At 35.8% G+C, this 23,142-nt stretch overlaps 1 protein-coding gene across 1 annotated transcript in view; it reads right to left on the bottom strand.

Moving 5' to 3' along the window:
* DLK1 (delta like non-canonical Notch ligand 1) overlaps positions 1-23,142 on the bottom strand; it is a 56,913-nt gene that overhangs the window by 30,368 nt on the left and 3,403 nt on the right. The window contains exons 2-3 of the mRNA XM_053689310.1: positions 16,629-16,692; positions 10,633-10,763 (exon numbers count right to left, since the gene is read on the bottom strand). Coding sequence (XP_053545285.1) covers positions 10,633-10,763; positions 16,629-16,692 — 195 coding nt within the window. The remainder of the gene's footprint in view (positions 1-10,632; positions 10,764-16,628; positions 16,693-23,142) is intronic.

Genomic DNA, 23,142 nt, shown 5'->3' on the forward strand with positions numbered 1-23,142 from the left:
CGGCTGACTCAAACAACCCAGGACAGCTGGGCCGTGGTAGAACTCCTCTCTGATGATGCATCCAAACCAAGGAAGGACTCAGCCAATCAGAAAGTAGCACCTATGATAGGTCTACTGCCAGCAGTAATATGAACTACAATCGTCAGTTCCAAAATAACTTGACTTTTTGTTTCCCTCCGGTCAAGTTATTTTGGAACTAACGATTGTAGTTATCCTATCTCTCACTATAGTGGTAGTTTTTCCAACATAACTGCCTCAGCACAAGCATTTAATAAGATAAATAGCATAGTTAGTATTGAATATAGAGAACGTTTAAACGTTTTCTTGTCCTAGGGCCATTATTCATAAATTTAAAGCAACTCAGGGACAGCTTTTTCAACATGAAATATGTCTGTTGGAAATTATTATTGGAACCTACATCCACTTAAATGAAACTTTATTTACAAATAATTAAAAATAAAAAAGTTTAAATATAGTTACAAAAATAAATGTAAATGATAATCCCTGTTAAGGTCTTTGGGAAAAAGGGTACACAATCTGTTTATCCATTTATGGTCACTTACTTGAAATCACAGGTGGCTCACATTATTATGACCTTTATCTTGTAGAAAATGGTCATAATGTGACCCAAATGCAATTTCAAGTAATTGACCATGTTCCTCCTTCGAGGAGAGGGGTCGATAAGGAGTTATTTTTAAAAGAAAGGAGGTAGGATGGATGAAAATATTGGTACCATTTTTGCCAAAGGCCTTAAAAGGGATTATGATTTAAATTTATTTTTGTAACTATGTATTTAAACTTTTTATTTTTAAGTATTTGTAAATAAATAATTGGTTTTATGTACTACATATATACTAATGTATGCTGCATTGTTAAAGGAGTTTGTTACCACTAGGTGTCAGTATGACTTAGGATATGTGTGTAGTTGTTACAGGTAACTACACAGGTGTATGCAATTAAGGTGCCATCGTTTTGGCTATAAATGTAGTATATATTCAGTGTTTATTGTTTTGGGAGTTTCACCTCAATATAGAGCAAGTTGTTGTTGAAATACACAGAAGTGTTGTATTCTTTCTTTTTTTTTGCATTCAATTTGATATGGGCAGTCCCTGTATTCAGGGCCATCTTTAATATTGACTGGACCCTGGGCAAACATTTTATTGGGCCCCATGCAATTTCGCTCTTCACCCCAACATCCCAAAAAAACAACTAAATCTATTTATTTTATAATACACATATATATATATATATATATATATATATATATATATATATATATTAGCCCAGCAGTGGGCTAATCATTTAAAAAAAAATGAAATAAATTGCAATATGTGAAACTGGACCTAAGCAGTACTAATAAGTAAATAAATATATAAATTCCTCCACTGTGGATTAATTTAATATGCTTTTGAATTTGATTCTGGTGTGAGGTTAGCTGGTTAAAGAGATTTAGGGCAACCAACAGGAGCAAAGTAAGGTAAAGACTGAGGAGGAAGGATGGAGGTGCAGACAAATATAAGTTTACTGACTGGAATAGCAGAACTACTATGGAAAGCTTTAAAATGTAAGACAGAGAGAAATGTGTTTTTTTATTTTTTTTATTAAACCTAACCTTAAAGGGACAGTCTAGTCCAAAATAAACTTTCATGATTCAGATAGGGCATGTCATTTTAAACAATTTTCCAATTTACTTTTATCACCAATTTTGCTTTGTTCTCTTCTTATTCTTAGTTGAAAGCTAAACCTAGGACGTTCATATTCTAATTCATTAGACCTTGAAGGCCACCTTTTATATGAATGCATTTTGACAGTTTTTCACCACTAGAAGGTGTGAGTTCATGTGTGTCATATAAATAACACTGTGCTCACGCACGTGGAGTTACCTAGGAGTCAGCACTGATTGGCTAAAATGCAAGTCTGTCAAAAGAACTGAGAAAAGGGGCAGTGTGCTGAAGCTTAGATATAAGGTAATCAAAGAGATAAAACGAATATTAATAAAACTGTGTTGATTATGCAAAACTGGGGAATAGGTAATAAAGGATTTATCTATCTTTTAAAACAATAAATATTCTGGCGTAGACTGTCCCTTTAAGTGTTTTTTTTTTTGTTGTTATTGTTTTTCAAAACTAGTGCAGCCGTGCCACCTGCAATCACACACAATTATGTGAAAGCATGAGCTGTCAATCACCCTAAAAGGATCAAAGTTTAGGATGCAAAGGTCTTAGGATCTCTACTTCTTAAAGGGACATTCCGGTCAAAATTGAACTACACAGAGATGAATTACATCTTTGAATAGAAACATATTTGCAGTATACATGTATAGGCAAAAATGTTTCTAGTAAAAGTTATCACTGTTTTTAATGATATTCTCAGTGCACCAGCATTTTAAATATGGCAGCTGCTCAGAGCACCAGGAGGGCTTGTAATCATGTCAGCAATTAACAAACTGACGGCGAGAATACGAGTTTTGCGTTAGGAGCTGTGCGGTGCTAACAAGCAGTTTAAACTCACCGCTCACTTACCTGCAGCGCTGGTATTACAGGTTTTCTGAAACCCGGTGTTAAAAGGCAAGAAGTGAGCATAGAGCAAAATTTTGCTCCAAACTTCACTTCATTACCAGCGCTGCTTAAGTCAGCAGTGAGCTGGTCGTACGTGCTCGTGCACAATTTCCCCATAGACATCAACCTAGGAGGTTCCTATGCTAATTTCTTAGACCTTGAAGGCCACCACTTTTCAGAATGCATTTTAACAGTTTTTCACCACTAGAGGGTGTTAGTTCATGTGTTTCATATAGATAACACTGTGCATTTTAACACATGCACGTGAAGTTATCTGGAAGCAGGCACTGATTGCAAGTCTTTCAAAAGAACTGAAATAAAGGGGCAGTTTGCAGAGGCTTAGATACAAGATAATCACAGAGGTTAAAAGTATATTAATATAACTGTGTTTGTTATGCAAAACTGGGGAATGGGTAATAAAGGGATTATATATCTTTTAAAACAATAAAAAATCTGGTGTAGACTGTCCCTTTAATGTGTGAAGTATCAGCATGATACTATACATCAGCCACAGCAGCACATGTCAGTTCTTTGCTAGTTCCCTCTCACCCTGCACTAGATGATGCAGCATTGGGCATGTGTGCACTCACTTATTCTTCCCACTGACACCTTTCTACAAAGCACTGTTCCGCTAACAAACTTCAGTTAGTTGATCTTAAGGAAACAGCAGAAAGAGAAGGGCTAAGGGGACCAGCAGACTGGATGCTGTCTGTCCAAGGCTGCATGGATACAGTGTGAGACGAGACACACAGCCTCAAGACTGAAGAGAGCAGTGTATGCAGCTGCACAGATGCTAAAATCCTCACATGCCTGCTGCATGCACCTATAGTCAGCCCTACCCATAAACAATCCCCACCACCAGAGCAGTTACTTGGTAATAGTGGTAACCCCAGCAGGACCTTTTCTGATGCAGTGGGATTGGTTGGATGCCGAGTTAGGGCTTAGCATTCAGTGCTGAACAGTGCACATCTAAAACCGCACATGGCACTAGCTTGGCATGTCACATGACACCGGCACGGTCTGGCACAGTTTCTCAAAAATAAATATAAGCAGATAACTTTTTACTGTGACAGTATTAGGACTGACTGTGTGTGTGTCCCATGTCACATGACATCAACAGTCTCGCATGAACCACAAGGGCAGTTGCCCCTCTTGCCCTTGTGTTAAAGACGGCCCTGTCTGTATTTAAGTCTTTAACAAAATCTTAACAATATCTTACATTTCCATCCAAATCTCCAACCGTTTGTCCATACAACATCACCCTGTACTGCCATATGGAAAAAAAAATGTGAATTGTATCCACCCTATTAATTTTAGCATTCAACAGATTCAATTAGTCAGAATTTACTTCAAATAGTGTTGAAAAGCAATAACTGTTTGTTTCAGGATGGTTAATTTTTACAACTACAAAGTATGGCCATAGGATTTCACATCACTCCTACCTATTTGGTATGGAGGAGCTATATAGACAATATTTATTTTTTTAGATTTATTTGTTCGATGCTAGATCCTTCTATGATTTTGTTGAGCATAAATCACCAATTGCACAACATTTTCTTTTTATGCAGGACATAGTATTAGTAGATTTCAAATTATCTAGCAGGCTAAAACAGACAACTTTTATTTAAACAACATAACTTATATTGGATTTTTCCAGTGGGCATGAATTAGGACTTTAATATGTCCAGTTCAGTTAAAGGGACATTAAACACTAAATACATGCTAGATAGAATGATACATTCAAAGAAAAAATTAGTCCATGACTATCATGTAGATTTTTAAAGTATTCATTAGTTGTTTAAAAAGTGACAAAATAAGTTTAAAGTTTTAGTGTCTATAAAACACTGGGAGCTGCCATGTTGTAACTTGTGTTACCTTCTCTGCTGTGGCCAATTAGAGACAGTTATAAATAGGTCACTAGAGTGTGCAGCCAATGGTTGTGCTGGATTTAACAGTGTTCTGCACTTCCATTTCTAACAGGAACTGAACAGCTCACAATTTCAGAATGGAATTACAGGCAAAGAGGACAAAATAAATAATGAAAGTATATTGCAGAGCTGTTTTATATATGCAATTTATCATTTTATATTACCATCTCAAAGTGTTTAATGTCCCTTTAAGGAGTTGCATGTTATTATTTTGTTGCATTAGCTATACACTTTTTATAAGAATCATTTTGTGGAGATACTATTTATTGAATATTTTAGTGCTTCTCTCATTTTTTTAAGAAGTTGGCATTGTTTTGATTTTTCTCGTTAAGTCAATTGTTTCCAGTAGGTGGCATAATTAATTGAAATGTTTTATGATATGGTAACAGTTAATTAAATTAAAGGAAGAGATTGAAATTATTTAATGGTGTGTATTGTGTATGATGGCATGACTAAGGGCATTGTATATTGTATCTTAGATATGTAAGAATTTATGGATTAGTGATCTTAAAGAACTTTTGAGTGCTTCTCTATATTCCCTTTTTCTGTGTAAGCCACAACATAATTGTGAAACATAATTTTATATAGCAATGCCTCTACTGATATTTCAGCTGGTATTCAGTAAACTATGATGAGCTCGGAGGTATAGGGAAGTATGGATACCAGAACTGTCATAAACATGTACTTTTCCACACAGCAGGTGATTATGATTGGAATTTTAGGTAGCAGATTTATTTATGTATTTATTATTTCAATACAAAGGGTAGTAGAAGCATGTAATAGCGGTCCAATAGAAGTAGATGGGGCAAATTCAGTAAATCAATTGAAGAATGTCTGGGATTTGCATAAATCTTTGCATAAAATTAATTGAAATCATAACATATGCCAGCAACTATGCACTCATTCCATAGCCTCAGGACTGTGCATGTGTCTTTAGCATTATGTGTATTACATTATTCCAAAAACAACAGAAAATCACCATTAAAGTTCTTAATGGATGGTTGTAGATAAATCAGTTAATAATTCTTTCTAAATGATTTCTAGGATTGTGATTGACCCCATGTTGCAAACACAGCTCCCTATAGCTCTCAAGACGTGCACGCTACTGAGATCACCTCAATACGATGTCATGCAAAGGAAGTGGTTTAACAAAGTATACCAAGAAAAAGAACTAAACTAGATTTTATATATATATATATATATATATATATATATATATATATATATATATATATATATATATATATGTTATGTCTAAATAATGAAAGTTTATTTTTTGTCCACCATGTCCCTGTAAAATTGTAGTCTTATTTTAGTCTAATCATTTAGAACAGGATACATCAAATGTATGGGGTTTTTTTTTAATTGCATGTTCCTGCACTGAATAAACTAACTTTTTTGGTCATGCACGCAGAGGCATTTCACTCTTCTACCAATAGTGTTGTGAGGGTTGTTCAGTGAGTTTTAAATTAAGTAAACAGCTGAAGCTTTCATGAAGATCTGCAGAAACTCTAGTAAAAATGTCAGTGAACAGGCATTTTGTATAGTTTCCTTATGTTTATTCAAATGAAATGTAAGACAATCAGGTGGTTCTGGTTATATTACATATATATAATTCAGGCAGCTTAATAGGTAATTTTAGTGATAAAATGAAATGCTCTAATCCATTAGAGCATGTAATTTTAACACTAGCGACGCTGTAATGCTTTGTGTTTAACCACCCTAAAGGAATTTTTCACATAGTTAAAGTCCCGCTTTGGAACTGCAGAGCACGTCTGGTCCTGAGTGGAAAATGCAGCTGTTCCACATCTGTGTCATGTGACTATCACTATTTCCCTTTGGGAGCAGCAGAAATATCTTTCCACACCTCATTTTAAAAGCACATTCCTGAATAAAATAAATTAATTTATAGCTACACTGACACTTGTGTTATTAATTAGCACAAAGTAAAACTCACTTAAAATCATCAGCAAGTAACAAATAACTTCCATGGTGTATGTATATGTTTAATATTTATGTGAAATGTACATATTTGATCTTAACACTTTTTAAAATATTTCCAGTGAGTGTTTATATTTCTGCCTGCAGGTGGTGCTGTTGAATACAATTTTGGAATTTGCAGAGCACAGCAAGATATATACAGCTAGATTACGAGTTTTGTGTTATGAGCTGTGTGTAACGAGCAGTTTTCTCTCACCACTCACTTACCTACAGCGCTGGTATTACAAGTTTTTACAAACCTGGCGTTAAAAGACAAAAAGTGAGCGTAGAGTAAAATTTATCTCACTCCAATACCAGCGCTGCTTAAGTCAGCGGTTAGCTGGTCGTACATGCTCGTGCACGATTTCCCCATAGGAATCAACGGGGAGAGCCGGCTGAGAAAAAGTCTAACACCTGCAATAAAGCAGCGTAAAACTCAGAAACGCAGCCCGATTGATTTCTTATGGGGAAATAAAATTTATGTCTACACCTAACAGCCTAACATGAACCCTGAGTCTAAACACCCCTAATCTTACACTTATTAACCCCTAATCTGCCGCCTCCGACATTGCTGACACCTGCATTATATTAATTAACCCCTAATCTGCCACTCCGGACACCGCCGCCACCTACATTATACTTATGAACCCCCAATCTGCTGCCCCCAACATCGCTGACAATTACATTATATTTATTAACCCCTAATCTGCCGCCCCCAATGTCGCTGCAACCTACCTACACTTATTAACCCCTAATCTGCCGCCCCCGTTGCCGCCACTATAATAAACATATTAACACCTAAACCGCCGCACTCCCGCCTCGCAAACATTAGTTAAATATTATTAACCCCTAATTTGTCATCCCTAACATCGCCGCCACCTACCTACATTTATTAACACCTAATCTGTCGCCCCCAACGTCGCCGTCACTATACTAAATATATTAACCCCTAAACCTAAGTCTAACCCTAACCCTAACACCCCCTAACTTAAATATAATTTAAATAAATCTAAATAAAAATTAATATTATTACCTTAATAATTCCTTTTTAAAACTAAATACTTATCTATAAAATAAACCCTAAGCTAGCTACAATATAACTAATAGTTACATTGTAGCTAGCTTAGGGTTTATTTTTATTTTACAGGCAAGTTTGTATTTATTTTAACTAGGTAGAATAGTTACTAAATAGTTATTAACTATTTAATAACTACCTAGCTAAAATAAATACAAAAGTACCTGTAAAATTAAACCTAACCTAAGTTACAATAACACCTAACACTACACTATAATTAAATAAATTAACTACATTAACAACAATTAAATAAATTAAATTAAATTAGCTAAAGTACAAAAAAAAACCACTAAATTACAGAAAATAATAAACAAATTACAATATATTTAAACTAATTACACCTAATCTAATAGCCCTATCAAAATAAAAAAAGCCCCCCCAAAATAAAAAACCCTAGCCTAACCTAAACTTCCAATAGCCCTTAAAAGGGCCTTTTGCAGGGCATTGCCCCAAAGTAATCAGCTCTAAACCCACCACCCACACAACCAACCCCCCAAATAAAATACTATCTAAAAAAAACCTAAGCTCCCCATTGCCCGGAAAAGGGCATTTGGATGGGCATTGCCCTTAAAAGGGCAGTTAGCTCTTTTGTGGCCCAAACCCTAATCTAAAAATTAAAACCCACCCAATACACCCTTAAAAAAAAAAAACCCCACTAACCCCCTGAAGATCGACTTACTGTTCTGAAGACCGGACATCCATCCTCAAGGAAGCGGCAGAAGTCTTCATCCAACCGGGCCGATGTCCTCAACGAAGCCGGGAGAAGTCTTCATCCAAGTCGGGCAAAATGGTCCTCCAGATTGCAGAAGTCTTCATCCAGACGACATCTTCTATCTTCATCCATCTGACGTGGAGTGGGTCCATCTTCAAGACATCCAGCGCGGAGCACCCTCTTCAAACGACGGCTTCTTACTGAATAATGGTTCCTTTAAGTGACGTCATCCAAGATGGCATCCCTTAGATTCCGATTGGCTGATAGGGGGTTAGTGTTAGGTTTTTTTAAGGGTGTATTGGGTGGGTTTTAATTTTTAGATTAGGGTTTGGGCCACAAAAGAGCTAACTGCCCTTTTAAGGGCAATGCCCATCCAAATGCCCTTTTCAGGGCAATGGGGAGCTTAGATTTTTTTTACATAGTATTTTATTTGGGGGGTTGGTTGTGTGGGTAGTGGGTTTTACTTTTGGGGGGGTTGTTTGTATTTTTTTTTTACAGACAAAAGAGCTGATTACTTTGGGGCAATGCCCCGCAAAAGGCCCTTTTAAGGGCTATTGGTAGTTTAGGTTAGGCTAGGGTTTTTTTATTTTGGGGGGCTTTTTTTTATTTTGATAGGGCTATTAGATTAGGTGTAATTAGTTTAAATATCTTGTAATTTTTTTATTATTTTCTGTAATTTAGTGGGGTTTTTTTTGTACTTTAGGTAATTTAATTTAATTTATTTAATTGTTGTTAATGTAGTTAATTTATTTAATTGTAGTGTAGTGTTAGGTGTTATTGTAACTTAGGTTAGGTTTTATTTTACAGGTACTTTTGTATTTATTTTAGCTAGGTAGTTATTAAATAGTTAATAACTATATAATAACTATTCTACATAGTTAAAATAAATACAAACTTGCCTATAAAATAAAAATAAACCCTAAGATAGCTACAATGTAACTATTAGTTATATTGTAGATAGCTTAGGGTTTATTTTATAGGTAAGTATTTAGTTTTAAATAGGAATTATTTAGGTAATAATATTAATTTTTATTTAGATTTATGTAAATTATATTTAAGTTAGGGGGTGTTAGGGTTAGACTTAGGTTTAGGGGTTAATAAATATAGTATAGTGGCGGCAACGTTGGGGGCGGCAGATTAGGGGTTAATAAATGTTGGTAGGTGGCAGCGATGTTAGGGACGGCAGATTAGGGGTTAATAATATTTAACTCGTGTTTGCGAGGTGGGAGTGTGGTGGTTTAGGGGTTAATATGTTTATTATAGTGGAGGAGATGTCCGAAGCGGCAGATTAGGGGTTACATTTTTTATTTTAGTGTTTGCGTTGCGGGAGGGCCTTGGTTTAGGGGTTAATAGGTAGTTTATGGGTGTTAGTGTACTTTTTAGCACTTTAGTTATGAGTTTTATGTTATGGCGTTGTACCATAAAACTCATAACTACTGACTTTTAAATGCGGTAGGACTCTTGACGGGGTAGGGTGTACCGCTCACTTTTTGGCCTCCCAGGTCAGACTCGTAATACCGGCGCTATGGAAGTCTCATAGAAAAAAGACTTTACAAAGTTTACGTAAGTCGTTTTGCGGTAAGGCCAAAAAAGTGTGCGGTGCCCCTTAACCTTCAAGACTCGTAATACCAGCGGTAGGGAAAAAGCAGCGTTAGGACCTGGTAACGCTGCTTTTTCAGCCTAATGCAAAACTTGTAATCTAGCCGATAGTTTGCTTATTTGTAGAAGTCAATTAAATTCTCATGCTTCCAGAATCTTGCCTCTCAAATGTTAGTCCGATAGCAATATTTTCTGCAAAGTTCTTTATTCTCCCAAAACTAATAATGGTTTATTCATAAATAGAAAAAGTGCACTGACATATTGCCTCACACAAACCAAAAGAGATCAGTTGTTTACACAAACTTTACTCAAACAATAAGCGCTTATAAAATTAACCAGAGATCAGATCTCTGATTTATAATTGCAAAAAGCAGTTATGGCGGGTGTTAGAAAAAATAGGCACTGTGTGTTCCCTGTAAATATATATGAAAATGTTTATAAACATATACTGTATATTGATGTGTTAATATGTGTAATATTTTCCATTGCATAATGGTTATGATTCATGTTAATGAGTTAAAAAAAACTTAATTTATCTTTTTTTATTGTATAACATTTTTCAACTAGATCAGAGGTTGAAAAATCCTTGGAACCAGGTAACCATGACAACTGACTACTAAAATCTTGTCTACATATGTATCTATTTACAATAATTTCCTGGTCCTCCATGTTCCAGATGACTTTCAAAATTAAGACAAATGTGTAAGGGCAGAATGAAATAATAAAGTTTCTAGTGTGTCCATCCAGTTATTTTTATTTGCATATTACAATTATACACACCTATGTCACAGAGGCTTCCAACCCATCCTTCTTCGCAGACGCATTGCCATGGCTGTGTGCAGTTGCCATGCAAACAGCCGGGAAATACAACACACTGGTTGCAAAACTGTCCTTTCCAGCCCGGTTGGCACCTGCAAAGTTAGGAAAAACATATTCAAATTTTGGCAAATTAGATCTGTTTATGTGCTGCAGAAAAAAAGCACACATATAAACAAGATCAACCAAATGTAAAAAGCAATATGTTATTTAAAGGAACGATAATATTTTTATGTATCAGAAATTATTGTCTACTGCAAGTACCAAGCAATTACTCAATCACATCAGCCTCTGACTAGAAACACTCCAATTTAAAAATAAAGGAACATGAGACCCAAAATGTTTCTTACATGAATCAGATAGAGCATACAGTTTTAAACAACTTTCCAAATTACTTCTATTTTGTAATTTGCTTTATTCTCTAGATATCTTTTGTTGAAGAAGTAGCAATGCACTACTGTGAGCATTGGGTCAGCCAATAACATAGGGCATAAATGTACAGCCACCTGAGCCTACCTAGGTATTCTTTACAACAAAGGATGCCAAGAGAACAAAACAAATTATTTTTTAAAAGTAAATTGTAAAGTTGTTTGAAATTGCATGATCTAGCTGAATGGTGAAAGAAAAAAAATGGGTTTCGTGTCTTTTCAAATTAGAATTAAAGCAAGCAAAAGAAATAATAAGTAATTATATGATATGAACTAGGGATGGGCGAATGTTTCGCAACATTCGAAAAATGAAACGAATTTTAACACATGCGTTCGTTCAAATCGAATTTTGAATGTTTACATAACATTCTAACATTCAATTTTCGAATGTTCGGTTTCGCATTTTATGATTACATTCGAAAATATTATTTTCGAAAAATTTGAATTTATATTTGTAATAGTATTTCTAATGCTTTCTTTAAATGTAATACTCAAATTATGCAATATTCTATATAGAAACATTCAAAATGATATATTTGTATCTATTATGTATCAATTTACTAGATTCCCTCCCTACCACATGAACTATTGAACTTCTAAATAGTATTTGTTAAATAGAATATTAAATTAGAAATTTCGAATGTGAACATTCGATATAATTATAAACATTCAAATTCGAAAGTGACATTCGAAAACTGTAAATAGCATTCGATTATAGAATTTTTAAGAATATTCGTTCTTATTAACATTCGGAATTTATAATTCGAATTTTGGTAATAACATTCGTTCTAACATTCGAAATTCGGAAATTTACACATTCGCCCATCCCTAATATGAACATTGCAAAGTTTTTAAATCATGCATAATTACATCTTTTTATGGGGAATTCCTTTTTTTTAAATAGCTTTTAGACATAATTTATTTATACAGGTCTATTAATTGATTATGTTCGGCAAAGCTGTTATCCCTGTCTAGATTGTTGAAATCAAAACTTCATAAAATTAAACAAAAAATTGTGCATACATTAGAAGTTGCTGTTTTCTCAAAAAGGATCTAATTTAGCATTTGTCTTACAATGTTATATGTCTTACAAAGTCAACTGACAAAGCAATTATAGTTACAGAAGTATATCTCAACCATGAAAATGGTTCCCAACAGTATATTCTTTGTTACAGCAAACAATTTTTCTGGTGAAAAAACCCCCATAAAATCAATCTACATATATCTGTCAATTACATAATTTAAAGGGACACTGAACCCAATTTTTTTTTTTCTTTTGTGATTCGGATAGAGCATGCAATTATAGGCAACTTTCTTATTTACTCCCATTATCAAATTTTCTTCATTCTCTGGGTATGTTTATTTGAAAAGCAAGAATTTAAGTTTAGATGCCGGCCCATTTTTTGTGAACAACCTGGGTTGTCCTTACTGATTGGACAGCACCAATAAACAAATGCTGTCCATGGTTCTGAATCACAAATTTGCTGGCTCCTTAGCTTAGATGCCTTCTTTTTCAAATAAGGATATCAAAAATTGATAATAGAAGTAAATTAGAACGTTGCTTAAAATTGCATGCTCTATCTGAATTATGAAAGAAAAAAAATTGGGTGCAGTATCCCTTTAATGTTTAAAACATTTTACGATTCTTACTGTGCAAAACAAAAAGTGAAAATTCAGTAGATATGAGCAGACAAGCTTTATGTGCTGCAGTATTAATCTAACTTTTAAATGCATGCTGACACTACAAAATGATGTGACATATACAGTTTGATTTGTGACATACGTTATTATCAAATATCTCCCAAAAGAGCCCAGTCCTAGCAGAAAAGTGTAAAAAAAAACTGCTTAAAGGGAAACTTGAATAGTTGATAGATCACTTTGATGTTTCTATGAGATAGTCAGTTCAGAGTAAGTTATGACCTCAGGTAGCAAAGATGTAGGTTCATATTCAAAATCTGGACATCTACAAAAGGAGATTCAACTGATTTTGAAGTTTCAGCCCCATCAAGTAAATAATATCTATTAATTTGTTTTATTTGTGTTCACCTTCATTTGTTTTATTTGTGTTCACCCCTCTTAAAATGATATGAAACTGAAAATATAATTTCTCTATCATATTTAATAATGAGTTGTCAAATAACTTGCAATGTACTTTTATAGACTTTTTTTTTGCATGTTTTTCATGTGTTTTCCCACTGTCTAGATAGAAGCTGAAATGTATCACAAATGATTCCAGAATGTGACCCTGTAACATGCTGCATAATGAACAGTGTAGTGACTGATTAGGAGAGTGTTTAGGGAAACTGATTAGGGGCTTGCAATATTTCTGAGCTGAGATAGGATGCTCCTAATTGTAGTAATGTTGAGGAGGTACTAAGGGGTTATAAAAGGAGGGTTAGGCAGGAACTCAGTCCCTTTTTTCATTGGTGCACATTCCTGTCCTTCCATCCCTTGTCAAGTTTATTTATTTTGCTTGCTAGTGCCTGGTGTTTCTTGTTGCAGGTGCCTTTAGCAGTGAAAACTTGGGCCGGAGGTGCGCTGGATAGGATGCAGGTTTTTAGTGGCTCCTAAATGTACTTATGAGTCAGTCGGTCGGTCCATTTTGGTGATGGAAGTGCCTTAAATTTTCTGAGGTCCGGTCATAGAAAAAGGCACTGGAGAGATGTTCTTTGGCCCTGTGATATTCTCTGTATGGACTTGCGGCTAACTGGGCGGAGGAAAAAATGCTGTGGCTGTTGGGTTAGGCCCCCGGAGGGTGAACTGTGCCGAAGGTTTCCAGTATTTTGTGTGACGCTGCACTGCAGATCCCAGCATTATTGGGTCGGAGACAGGCTTCCCAAGTGTGGGGGACCTGGTGCATTTAGTTGGTGAGGTTAGTGTACACCCTAATTATTTATAGCCGCAGACTTTTTCCTTGCAGTTTGTAGTTAGGGACTTGTGGCCTGACAACATTATATAAATAAAGTAATTGTTCTTCAAATCAGAAGTGTTGTTATTGTTGTTAGGGTTCTAATAGCAAAGTATAAATGTCAGTCAAGATCTTATAATTATAGTAATTTTTTTGTACATGTTTCTATCTGGTCGCGGTCAAGCAGAAAATAATATTTTTTTGAAGAAGTTTCTAGGGGTATTTCCATGGACTTTAAAACAATGCAAATTTTTCTTTCAAAATAACAATTGAATTATTTTAAAAGGATTTTGTTTAAGCAAATTGTCTGTTGTACAGTGCTTATCTTGTAATGTATATCTCCCTTTAGCACTTCCCTGTGAGAGACACTTGAAAACCCTCATTGGTAGCAAAGGGGTGAAACGGTAATAAAAGAATAAATAGCTCTAAAGCTGTTTTTTTTTTGTTTTTTTTTAAAGGGATACAAAAGACAACATTCAACTATCAGGATTTAGTAAGAGCACATTATTTTTTAAAAACTTTCCAATTCCCTTCTGTTATCTAAATGTGCACACTCTCTGAGGCTCCAGTTCAAAATGAGCATGTGCAAGAATTCACAGAATATACATAAGCATGTCTGTTACATGATGCATTAGGAAGGAAAATTACATTCAATTTTAAATTTGTCAGAAGAAAAATCTATTACTCCTTTTTTATATTAAAATATAGGGATGGATTCTATAAAATTCTATAAAGTGGGATGGTGAGATTCTATAAAAATGCTCGCTAGCCCTTTTATTTCCCTGGTAAAATTATATAAAGCCACTTTTTACCCTGAGAACAGGGGGGCATATGCTGCATTTTCATATGGGGAAATGCTTACATTACAAAAGTGCACAATTAAATTCCTAATTTATAAACATACAAAACGCATGATTAAACCATTCACACAAAAATATGCAGAAAAAAATGCATTGTGCATCAAATATTGTAACAAAATTGTACATTAAAAATCGTATTTAATCAAAAACTTTTGATTTGTATGCAAATTATACAAGAATAAATAGTATTAAATCTGCATAGCGTAAATTGTAATTTAAGTACACTGGATGTGCAAAAACACAAAGAAATTTGTAGTTATAAGTACAATAAACGTAATGGTTGTTGTTGTTTTTTGTTTTTGCTTTTTAAAAAGTCTGAACAAGGGCGTTACATGGGCCAGTCATTGCCAGCAGCAGATCAAGGTAGGACCATCTCCTTGATTCACTCATATCTCTCTAAAAGATCCTTCTCCGTCTTTTGCTGGTGACTCCTCCTCTCTATTGCCCCTGTCTGTTGGAGTACCTCAAGGCTCTGCCCTAGGTCCTCTACTCTTCTCTATTTACACTTCTTCACTGGGTAAACTTATCAAAGCTATGGCTTCAACTATCACCTCTATGCTGATGATACCCAGATCTACTTTTCCACCCCTGCACTCTCTCCTTCTGTCAATTCTCACATCAGCGACTGCTTATCTGGCATTTCCTTCTGGATGGCCTCTCACCACCTAAAAATAAACATGTCCAAGACTGAACTACTTATAATCCCCTCTCTAACTCTACTCCAGTTTCTAATTTGTCCATCACTGTTGGCGGCACCACTATCTCCCCATCACCCCAAGTCTGCTGCCTTAGAGTCACACTTGACTCAATTCTGTCCTTCATTCTCCACATTCAATTGCTCTCTTCATCCTGCCGCAACCACCTATGCAATATCTCCCAAATTTATCCGTTTCTGAGTGCTGAAACCACTAAACACCTAATCCACTCCCTGGTTATTTCCCAACTTGCCTACTGTAATAACCTACTAACTGGCCTCCCCTCTCCCGCCTCTCTTCCTTTCAATCCATCCTAAATGTATCTGCCAGGCTAATCCACCTCTCTCGACGCTCTGTTTCTGCTGCACCTCTCTGTGAGTCCCTTCACTGGCTCCCCTTTCACAACAGAGTTAAATTCAAAATTCTGACCATGATCTACAAAGCCCTCACCAATGCTGCCTCACCCTACCTGTCCTCACTGATCAACAAATATACTCCAGCCCGCCCCCTAAGATCCAACAATGACCTGCTCCTGGTGTCCTCTACCATCACCTCCTCTCATGCTAGATTACAGGACTTCTCTTATGTGGCACCAAGCCTCTGGAACGCACTTTCTCGAGCTGTCAGACTTTCACCTAACCTCTCCTCCTTTAAACGTTCCCTAAAGACCTTTTTGTTCAGGGAAGTTAATCACCCGACTCATTAACAAATGAACTTCACTTACCTAACAGTTGCCCTCATCTATCTCCTCACTAATATCATTCTAACCTTTGCAGTCCCCACCTCCTGTTTCCCATCCTCCTACCCATCTAGATTGTAAGTTCACACGGGAATAGAGCCCTAAATTCCCTCTGTATTTGTCTGTAAAATTTTGTCTTTTATTGTATTGTTTCTCCGTTGTACTTTTTCCTTGTACCCATGGGCAGCGCTGCGGAATCTGTTGGCGCTTTATAAATAAATAATAACAATAATAATAATAATAAAGGTAGGCAAATTGCTTAAGCAGTGTAAAATATTGTTAACTTTTAGTTTTCTATGCCCCTTTACATTTTAGCATGACGTCATGTACCTGCATTCTCCAGAAGTTTCACAAAACCCATTTTGAGGGTGACAGCCAGGTCTGCATACTACTCCTAAAATCATAAAACTGTATAAGTCATTCATAAATCAATGTTTTAATTCAATAATTATTTTAAAATGATAGACAAATCAAATTGAACTTTCTTGATTCAGATAGAGCAAGCCATTTGAAGACACTTTTTTTTAACTTACATGATCAAATTTACTTTGTTTTCTTGGCATCCTTTGTTGAATAGCATATGTACATATTCTCAGCAGGAGCAATGCACTACTGGTAGTAGGGTTCCGACCTCTGCCGTATTTTCTTTGCGAGTTATGAGTTACACATGCTGCAGGGTGTGAAGGGAGGAACATGCAATGTGCCTCTGGACATCACATGAATAGTGCTGCAGTTCATGTTCCTCCCCGCACACCCTGCATTATGTGTAAATCATAACACTCTCTAGAAAAACATGACTGAAGTGGCAACCACAACTGCTGGGAGCTATCTGGTGATTGGTGCCCACACACATTTGTCTATTGTCATTGGCTCACCAGATGTGTTTAGCTTCTTCCCAGTAATGCATTGCTGCTCTGGAGCTGACATTTTGTGCTAATTCCTTTTGCAAAGGTTAAAAACATTGTTATATGCAATCAGTAGTGCAAAAATAAAATGTTCTAGCATATTATAGCCCTTTAATAATTCACAGACAAATTCAGCAATTTGTGTAACATTTTGTGATAGTGTCTAACTTTCATGATTTTCCTAGGATAGTTCTGCCTTTTTGCCCTCTTTTTCATGGTATACAGGTGAAACTTGAAAAATTAGAATATCGTGCAAAAGTTCATTTATTTCACTAATGCAACTTAAAAGGTGAAACTAATATATGAGAGAGACTCATTACATGCAAAGCAAGATAGTTCAAGCTGTGATTTGTCATAATTGTGATGATTATGGCTTACAGCTCATGAAAACCCCAAATCCATAATCTCAGAAAATTTGAATATTGTGAAAAGGTGCAATATTCTAGGCTCAAAGCGTCCCACTCTAACCAGCTAATTAAGCCATAACACCTGCAAAGGGTTCCTGAGCCTTTAAATGGTCTCTCAGTCTGGTTCAGTAGGAATCACAATCATGGGAAAGACTGCTGACCCGACAGTTGTGCAAAAAAACATCATTGACACCCTCCATAAGGAGGGAAAGCCTCAAAAGGTAATTGCAAAAGAAGCTGTATGTTCCCATTAATAGAAATTTATGTGGAAGGGAAAAGTAAACAGGTGCACAAGCATCAGGGATGACCGCAGCCTGGACAGGATTGTCAGGAAAAGGCCATTCAAAAGGGTTGGGGACTTTCACAAGAGCCACCACACACAGACGGATCCTGGACATGGGCTTCAAATGTCGTATTCCTCTTGTCAAGCCACTCCTGAACAACAAACAATGTCTAAAGAAAAACAGACCAGGTCTGTTGCTCAGTGGTCCAAAGTTCTCTTTTCTGATGAGAGCAAATTTTGCATCTCATTTGGAATCCAAGGACCCAGATTATGGAGGAAGAATGGAGAGGCATACACTGCAAGATGCTTGAAGTCCAGTGTGAATTTTCCACAGTCTGTGTTGATTTGGGGAGCCATGTCATCTGCTGGTGTTGGTCCACTGTGCTTCATTAAGTCCAGGGTCAATGCAGCCGTCTACCAGGAGATTTTGGAGCACTTCATACTTCCTTCCACAGACAAGCTCTATGGGGATGCTGACTTCATTTTCCAGCAGGACTTGGCACCTGCCCACACTGCCAAAAGCACCAAAACCTGGTTCAATGACCGTGGGATTACTGTGCTTGATTGGCCAGCAAACTCGCCTGACCTGAACCCCATAGAGAATCTATGGGGCATTGCCAAGAGAAAGATGAGAGACATGAGACCGAACAATGCAGAAGAGCTGAAGGCCGCTATAGAAGCATCCTGGTCTTCCATAACACCTCAGCAGTGCCACAGGCTGATAGCTTCCATGCCACGCCGCATTGAGGCAGTAATTGCTGCAAAAGGGGCCCAAACCATGTACTGAGTACATACAGTATGCATGCTTATACTTTTCAGAGGTCCGATACTGTTCTACAGGTATGTACAATCCTTGTTTTATTGATTGCATGTAATATTCTAATTTTCTGAGATTGTGGATTTGGGGTATTCATGAGCTGTAAGCCATAATCATCACAATTATGACAAATCACGGCTTGAACTATCTTGCTTTGCATGTAATGAGTCTATCTCATATATTAGTTTCACATTTTAAGTTGCATTAGTGAAATAAATTAACTTTTGCACAATATTCTAATTTTTAGAGTTTCACCTGTAATTGACATTGTAAAAACCTGCCCTGGTGTGTGGGTTTGGCACAGATATCTGGGAATGTGTTTACATTAGAACAGCAGAATAATAAAATAATATATCTAATTCAGTGAATCTCCTGCATTTTATAAACTAGACAGAATGATATAAATGTACGTAAATATACACAGAAAAGTAAACAGTTTAAGAAAAATAAAAGGAAGACATGAACATAAGATAAGTAGAGTCTATTAATAAAACACTGGACGGACAAGGTCTGACCTACTTCCACTCTGCTTAAAGACACACACACACACACACATATATATATATTTATATATACAGAGGATCATTCTGCTTGTTCCTAAGGAGGGAAGACTTGGGGAAAGCCAACAAATTTTTAGGGCCAGTTATCAAATGTTGGTTTCCAATTCTTATTTTATTCAAACATTTTGTTTTTTACATATTTTAATACAATCATTGGTTCATGGCTGTCTAATGAAGTTTGTGATGTTCTAGAACCACCCTTCTACAAGACACAATGTACCTACCACCCAACTCAATTCCACCAATAAGAAGTTTAGAATATATATATATATATATATATATATATGTGTGGAAGAAAGGGGGGTCACCAGCGCTAAAACTAAGGTAGGAGAAATACCTAGTAAGTTATAGATTATGTAAACAAAATATTTCAGTAATTAAAGATGTGGTGATTTTGTTATTGTTAGACTGCACTCACTTGGTTGGTCAGAAATGCAACTAAACTTGTATGTAAAAATAAGTATAGGAACTAAGCGTGCAGCCTAAAGTGTGAGTCAGTGTACCCGTGTCACTGAATGGAGTGTGGATCGAAAGAGAATATTCTCAAAAGTAAATAGGCGCACTGCTAAACAATTATGAATAATGTAATAATAATAAACAAAGTTCAAAAACCAATCAGTTGGTACAGTTTAGTTCTTTCCCAGTAAAGTTCTGGTATAGGGTAAGTGATAGCGCTTACCAGAGCCAACCTCAATCCTATGAGGTAAGTGATCAGCAATGGAGTATAGATGATCCCTTTGGAACTGTGTGCTCTCATGGAAATCTTTTGGTATCTGTTGCTTCTTGTCAATGGAGATCCTGGACTCTCTTGTGTTTGCAAGAATGATTCTTTGGTTCTCTCTATGGTATTTGCTGAAGTACTGCAGGTTATTCCAGGAATTTGTTGATGAAATGGAAATCTTGGACTCTCAATGGATTCCTTCTTCTTTCAGAAGCCTGGATGTCCAATGTTCTCATAGATGGATAGAAAAAGAGAAAAACAACATAGAGTAGTACTGCAAAATGATATAAGCAGAAACTAAATGTATGTCCTGGTGTAGAGTAAGTATATTGCGCTTACCAGAGCAAACCTCAATCCTATGAGGTAAGTGATCAGCAAGGTGTTAGAGATGGTGTTTTTGATGTTTCGAGCAAAACCTGGTCTCTTTTCATCAGAGGGAATGGTAATCCTGGACTCTCTAATTGGAGTAGGAACGGTCCTTTGGTTCACTCGTTGTTGATATTATACAAGAGTGTCTTGAGTAACTTATATCGGAATGAAATCCTGGGCTCTCTATGTATTTATTCTCTCTTTTGTTATTGGGATGTCGCTTGTCCTCATGAGAGATTAGTTATAGAAAACAAAAAGCAGAGACATAGACATAGTGTGATACCGTAAAATATAAATAGCTGTTTATTACAGATAAATAATAAATACTAAAAAAGTGTTGACATTAAAAACCTTTTCTGACTTGGTATGAGGTTTAAAAAGCAATGGCATAGAAGTACCCTGACAAACACTCTATGTTCCGGGATAAGCTGCAAATGAATGTGTTTTAGAACAGCAAAAAATGGTTGTTCAGCTGTACTATCATGCTGCTAAAACAAAGGGTGACAGAGATAAGCAGCAGTAGGTAAATCTGTAAGATTCAACAATGGCAGATACCATATAATTCCTGATACAGAACCGGTGGCAAGTGAAAGAAATGAGGAATAAATGGATGTGGATGCAGATTCTAGCAGGACCTGTCAGCCCACTGTGTGGTAAGTAATCCTTACGCGTTTCGAAGTAATAACGATACTTCTTCTTCAGAGGAAAAAAGTGTTCTCACACTTTTTTCCTCTGAAGAAGAAGTATCGTTATTACTTCGAAACGCGTAAGGATTACTTACCACACAGTGGGCTGACAGGTCCTGCTAGAATCGGCATCCACATCCATTTATTCCTCATTTCTTTCACTTGCCACCGGTTCTGTATCAGGAATTATATGGTATCTGCCATTGTTGAATCTTACAGATTTACCTACTGCTGCTTATCTCTGTCACCCTTTGTTTTAGCAGCATGATAGTACAGCTGAACAACCATTTTTTGCTGTTCTAAAACACATTCATTTGCAGCTTATCCCGGAACATAGAGTGTTTGTCAGGGTACTTCTATGCCATTGCTTTTTAAACCTCATACCAAGTCAGAAAAGGTTTTTAATGTCAACACTTTTTTATTATTTATTATTTATCTGTAATAAACAGCTATTTATATTTTACGGTATCACACTATGTCTATGTCTCTGCTTTTTGTTTTCTATAACTAATCTCTCATGAGGACAAGCGACATCCCAATAACAAAAGAGAGAATAAATACATAGAGAGCCCAGGATTTCATTCCGATATAAGTTACTCAAGACACTCTTGTATAATATCAACAACGAGTGAACCAAAGGACCGTTCCTACTCCAATTAGAGAGTCCAGGATTACCATTCCCTCTGATGAAAAGAGACCAGGTTTTGCTCGAAACATCAAAAACACCATCTCTAACACCTTGCTCATCACTTACCTCATAGGATTGAGGTTTGCTCTGGTAAGCGCAATATACTTACTCTACACCAGGACATACATTTAGTTTCTGCTTATATCATTTTGCAGTACTACTCTATGTTGTTTTTCTCTTTTTCTATCCATCTATGAGAACATTGGACATCCAGGCTTCTGAAAGAAGAAGGAATCCATTGAGAGTCCAAGATTTCCATTTCATCAACAAATTCCTGGAATAACCTGCAGTACTTCAGCAAATACCATAGAGAGAACCAAAGAATCATTCTTGCAAACACAAGAGAGTCCAGGATCTCCATTGACAAGAAGCAACAGATACCAAAAGATTTCCACGAGAGCACACAGTTCCAAAGGGATCATCTATACTCCATTGCTGATCACTTACCTCATAGGATTGAGGTTGGCTCTGGTAAGCGCTATCACTTACCCTATACCAGAACTTTATTGGGAAAGAACTAAACTGTACCAACTGATTGGTTTTTGAACTTTGTTTATTATTATTACATTATTCATAATTGTTTAGCAGTGCGCCTATTTACTTTTGAGAATATTCTCTTTCGATCCACATATATATATATATATATATATACTGTATATATACTATATATATATATATATATATATATATATATATATATATATATATATATATAAACATTTGTGAGCATTCCTGATCTCACCTAGTGTTACAATTTTGGCATAGACATAATAGCAATCAGTTCTAGGGTTATCAAATTTGTCCAGCTGACAGTGGGTCATTAAAATGAGAACTTACAGTCAACCACCTTGGTTTGGCAGTATTCTTTATTTTTTTTTATTTATATATCTTTTATTTAGGTAAATATATACAGTACTAACACAGGAAAATTCAATAATCTTGTGGAAACACAAAAGTTAAAGGAAAAAATAATATAGGTTTATACACCAACATGTATATAATAAAACACCAACATGTATATAAACATATAAACATAGTTACAGTAAATTAATATATAACCTAATTTTCCATTTTATAAAAGAAAAAAGAAATAGAGGCATTACACATATATATCTAACTAGTCAAAAACAAATCTAACAAAGAACCAAATAATCAAATCATAATTATCATTATTATCCCTAAAGTAGAAACTTCTTATGATAAATGTCAGTATTCTTGATAGTCAGTTTACTTGGTTCTCTTAGCCAGGGAATATACTGAACATTATGATGCTTATAGTTTTCTTTTCGATTACACTGTAATTGATATCATCTTCATTTGTAACAGATTCTGCAGCACTATATACTGTAGGTTGTCCAAAAATATAGACAAATATGAGATAGCCCGACTGATACAGGTTTGACCCAGT

The sequence above is a fragment of the Bombina bombina genome, chromosome 1 (genome assembly GCF_027579735.1).
Source record: "Bombina bombina isolate aBomBom1 chromosome 1, aBomBom1.pri, whole genome shotgun sequence".
NCBI classification, from domain to species: domain Eukaryota; kingdom Metazoa; phylum Chordata; class Amphibia; order Anura; family Bombinatoridae; genus Bombina; species Bombina bombina.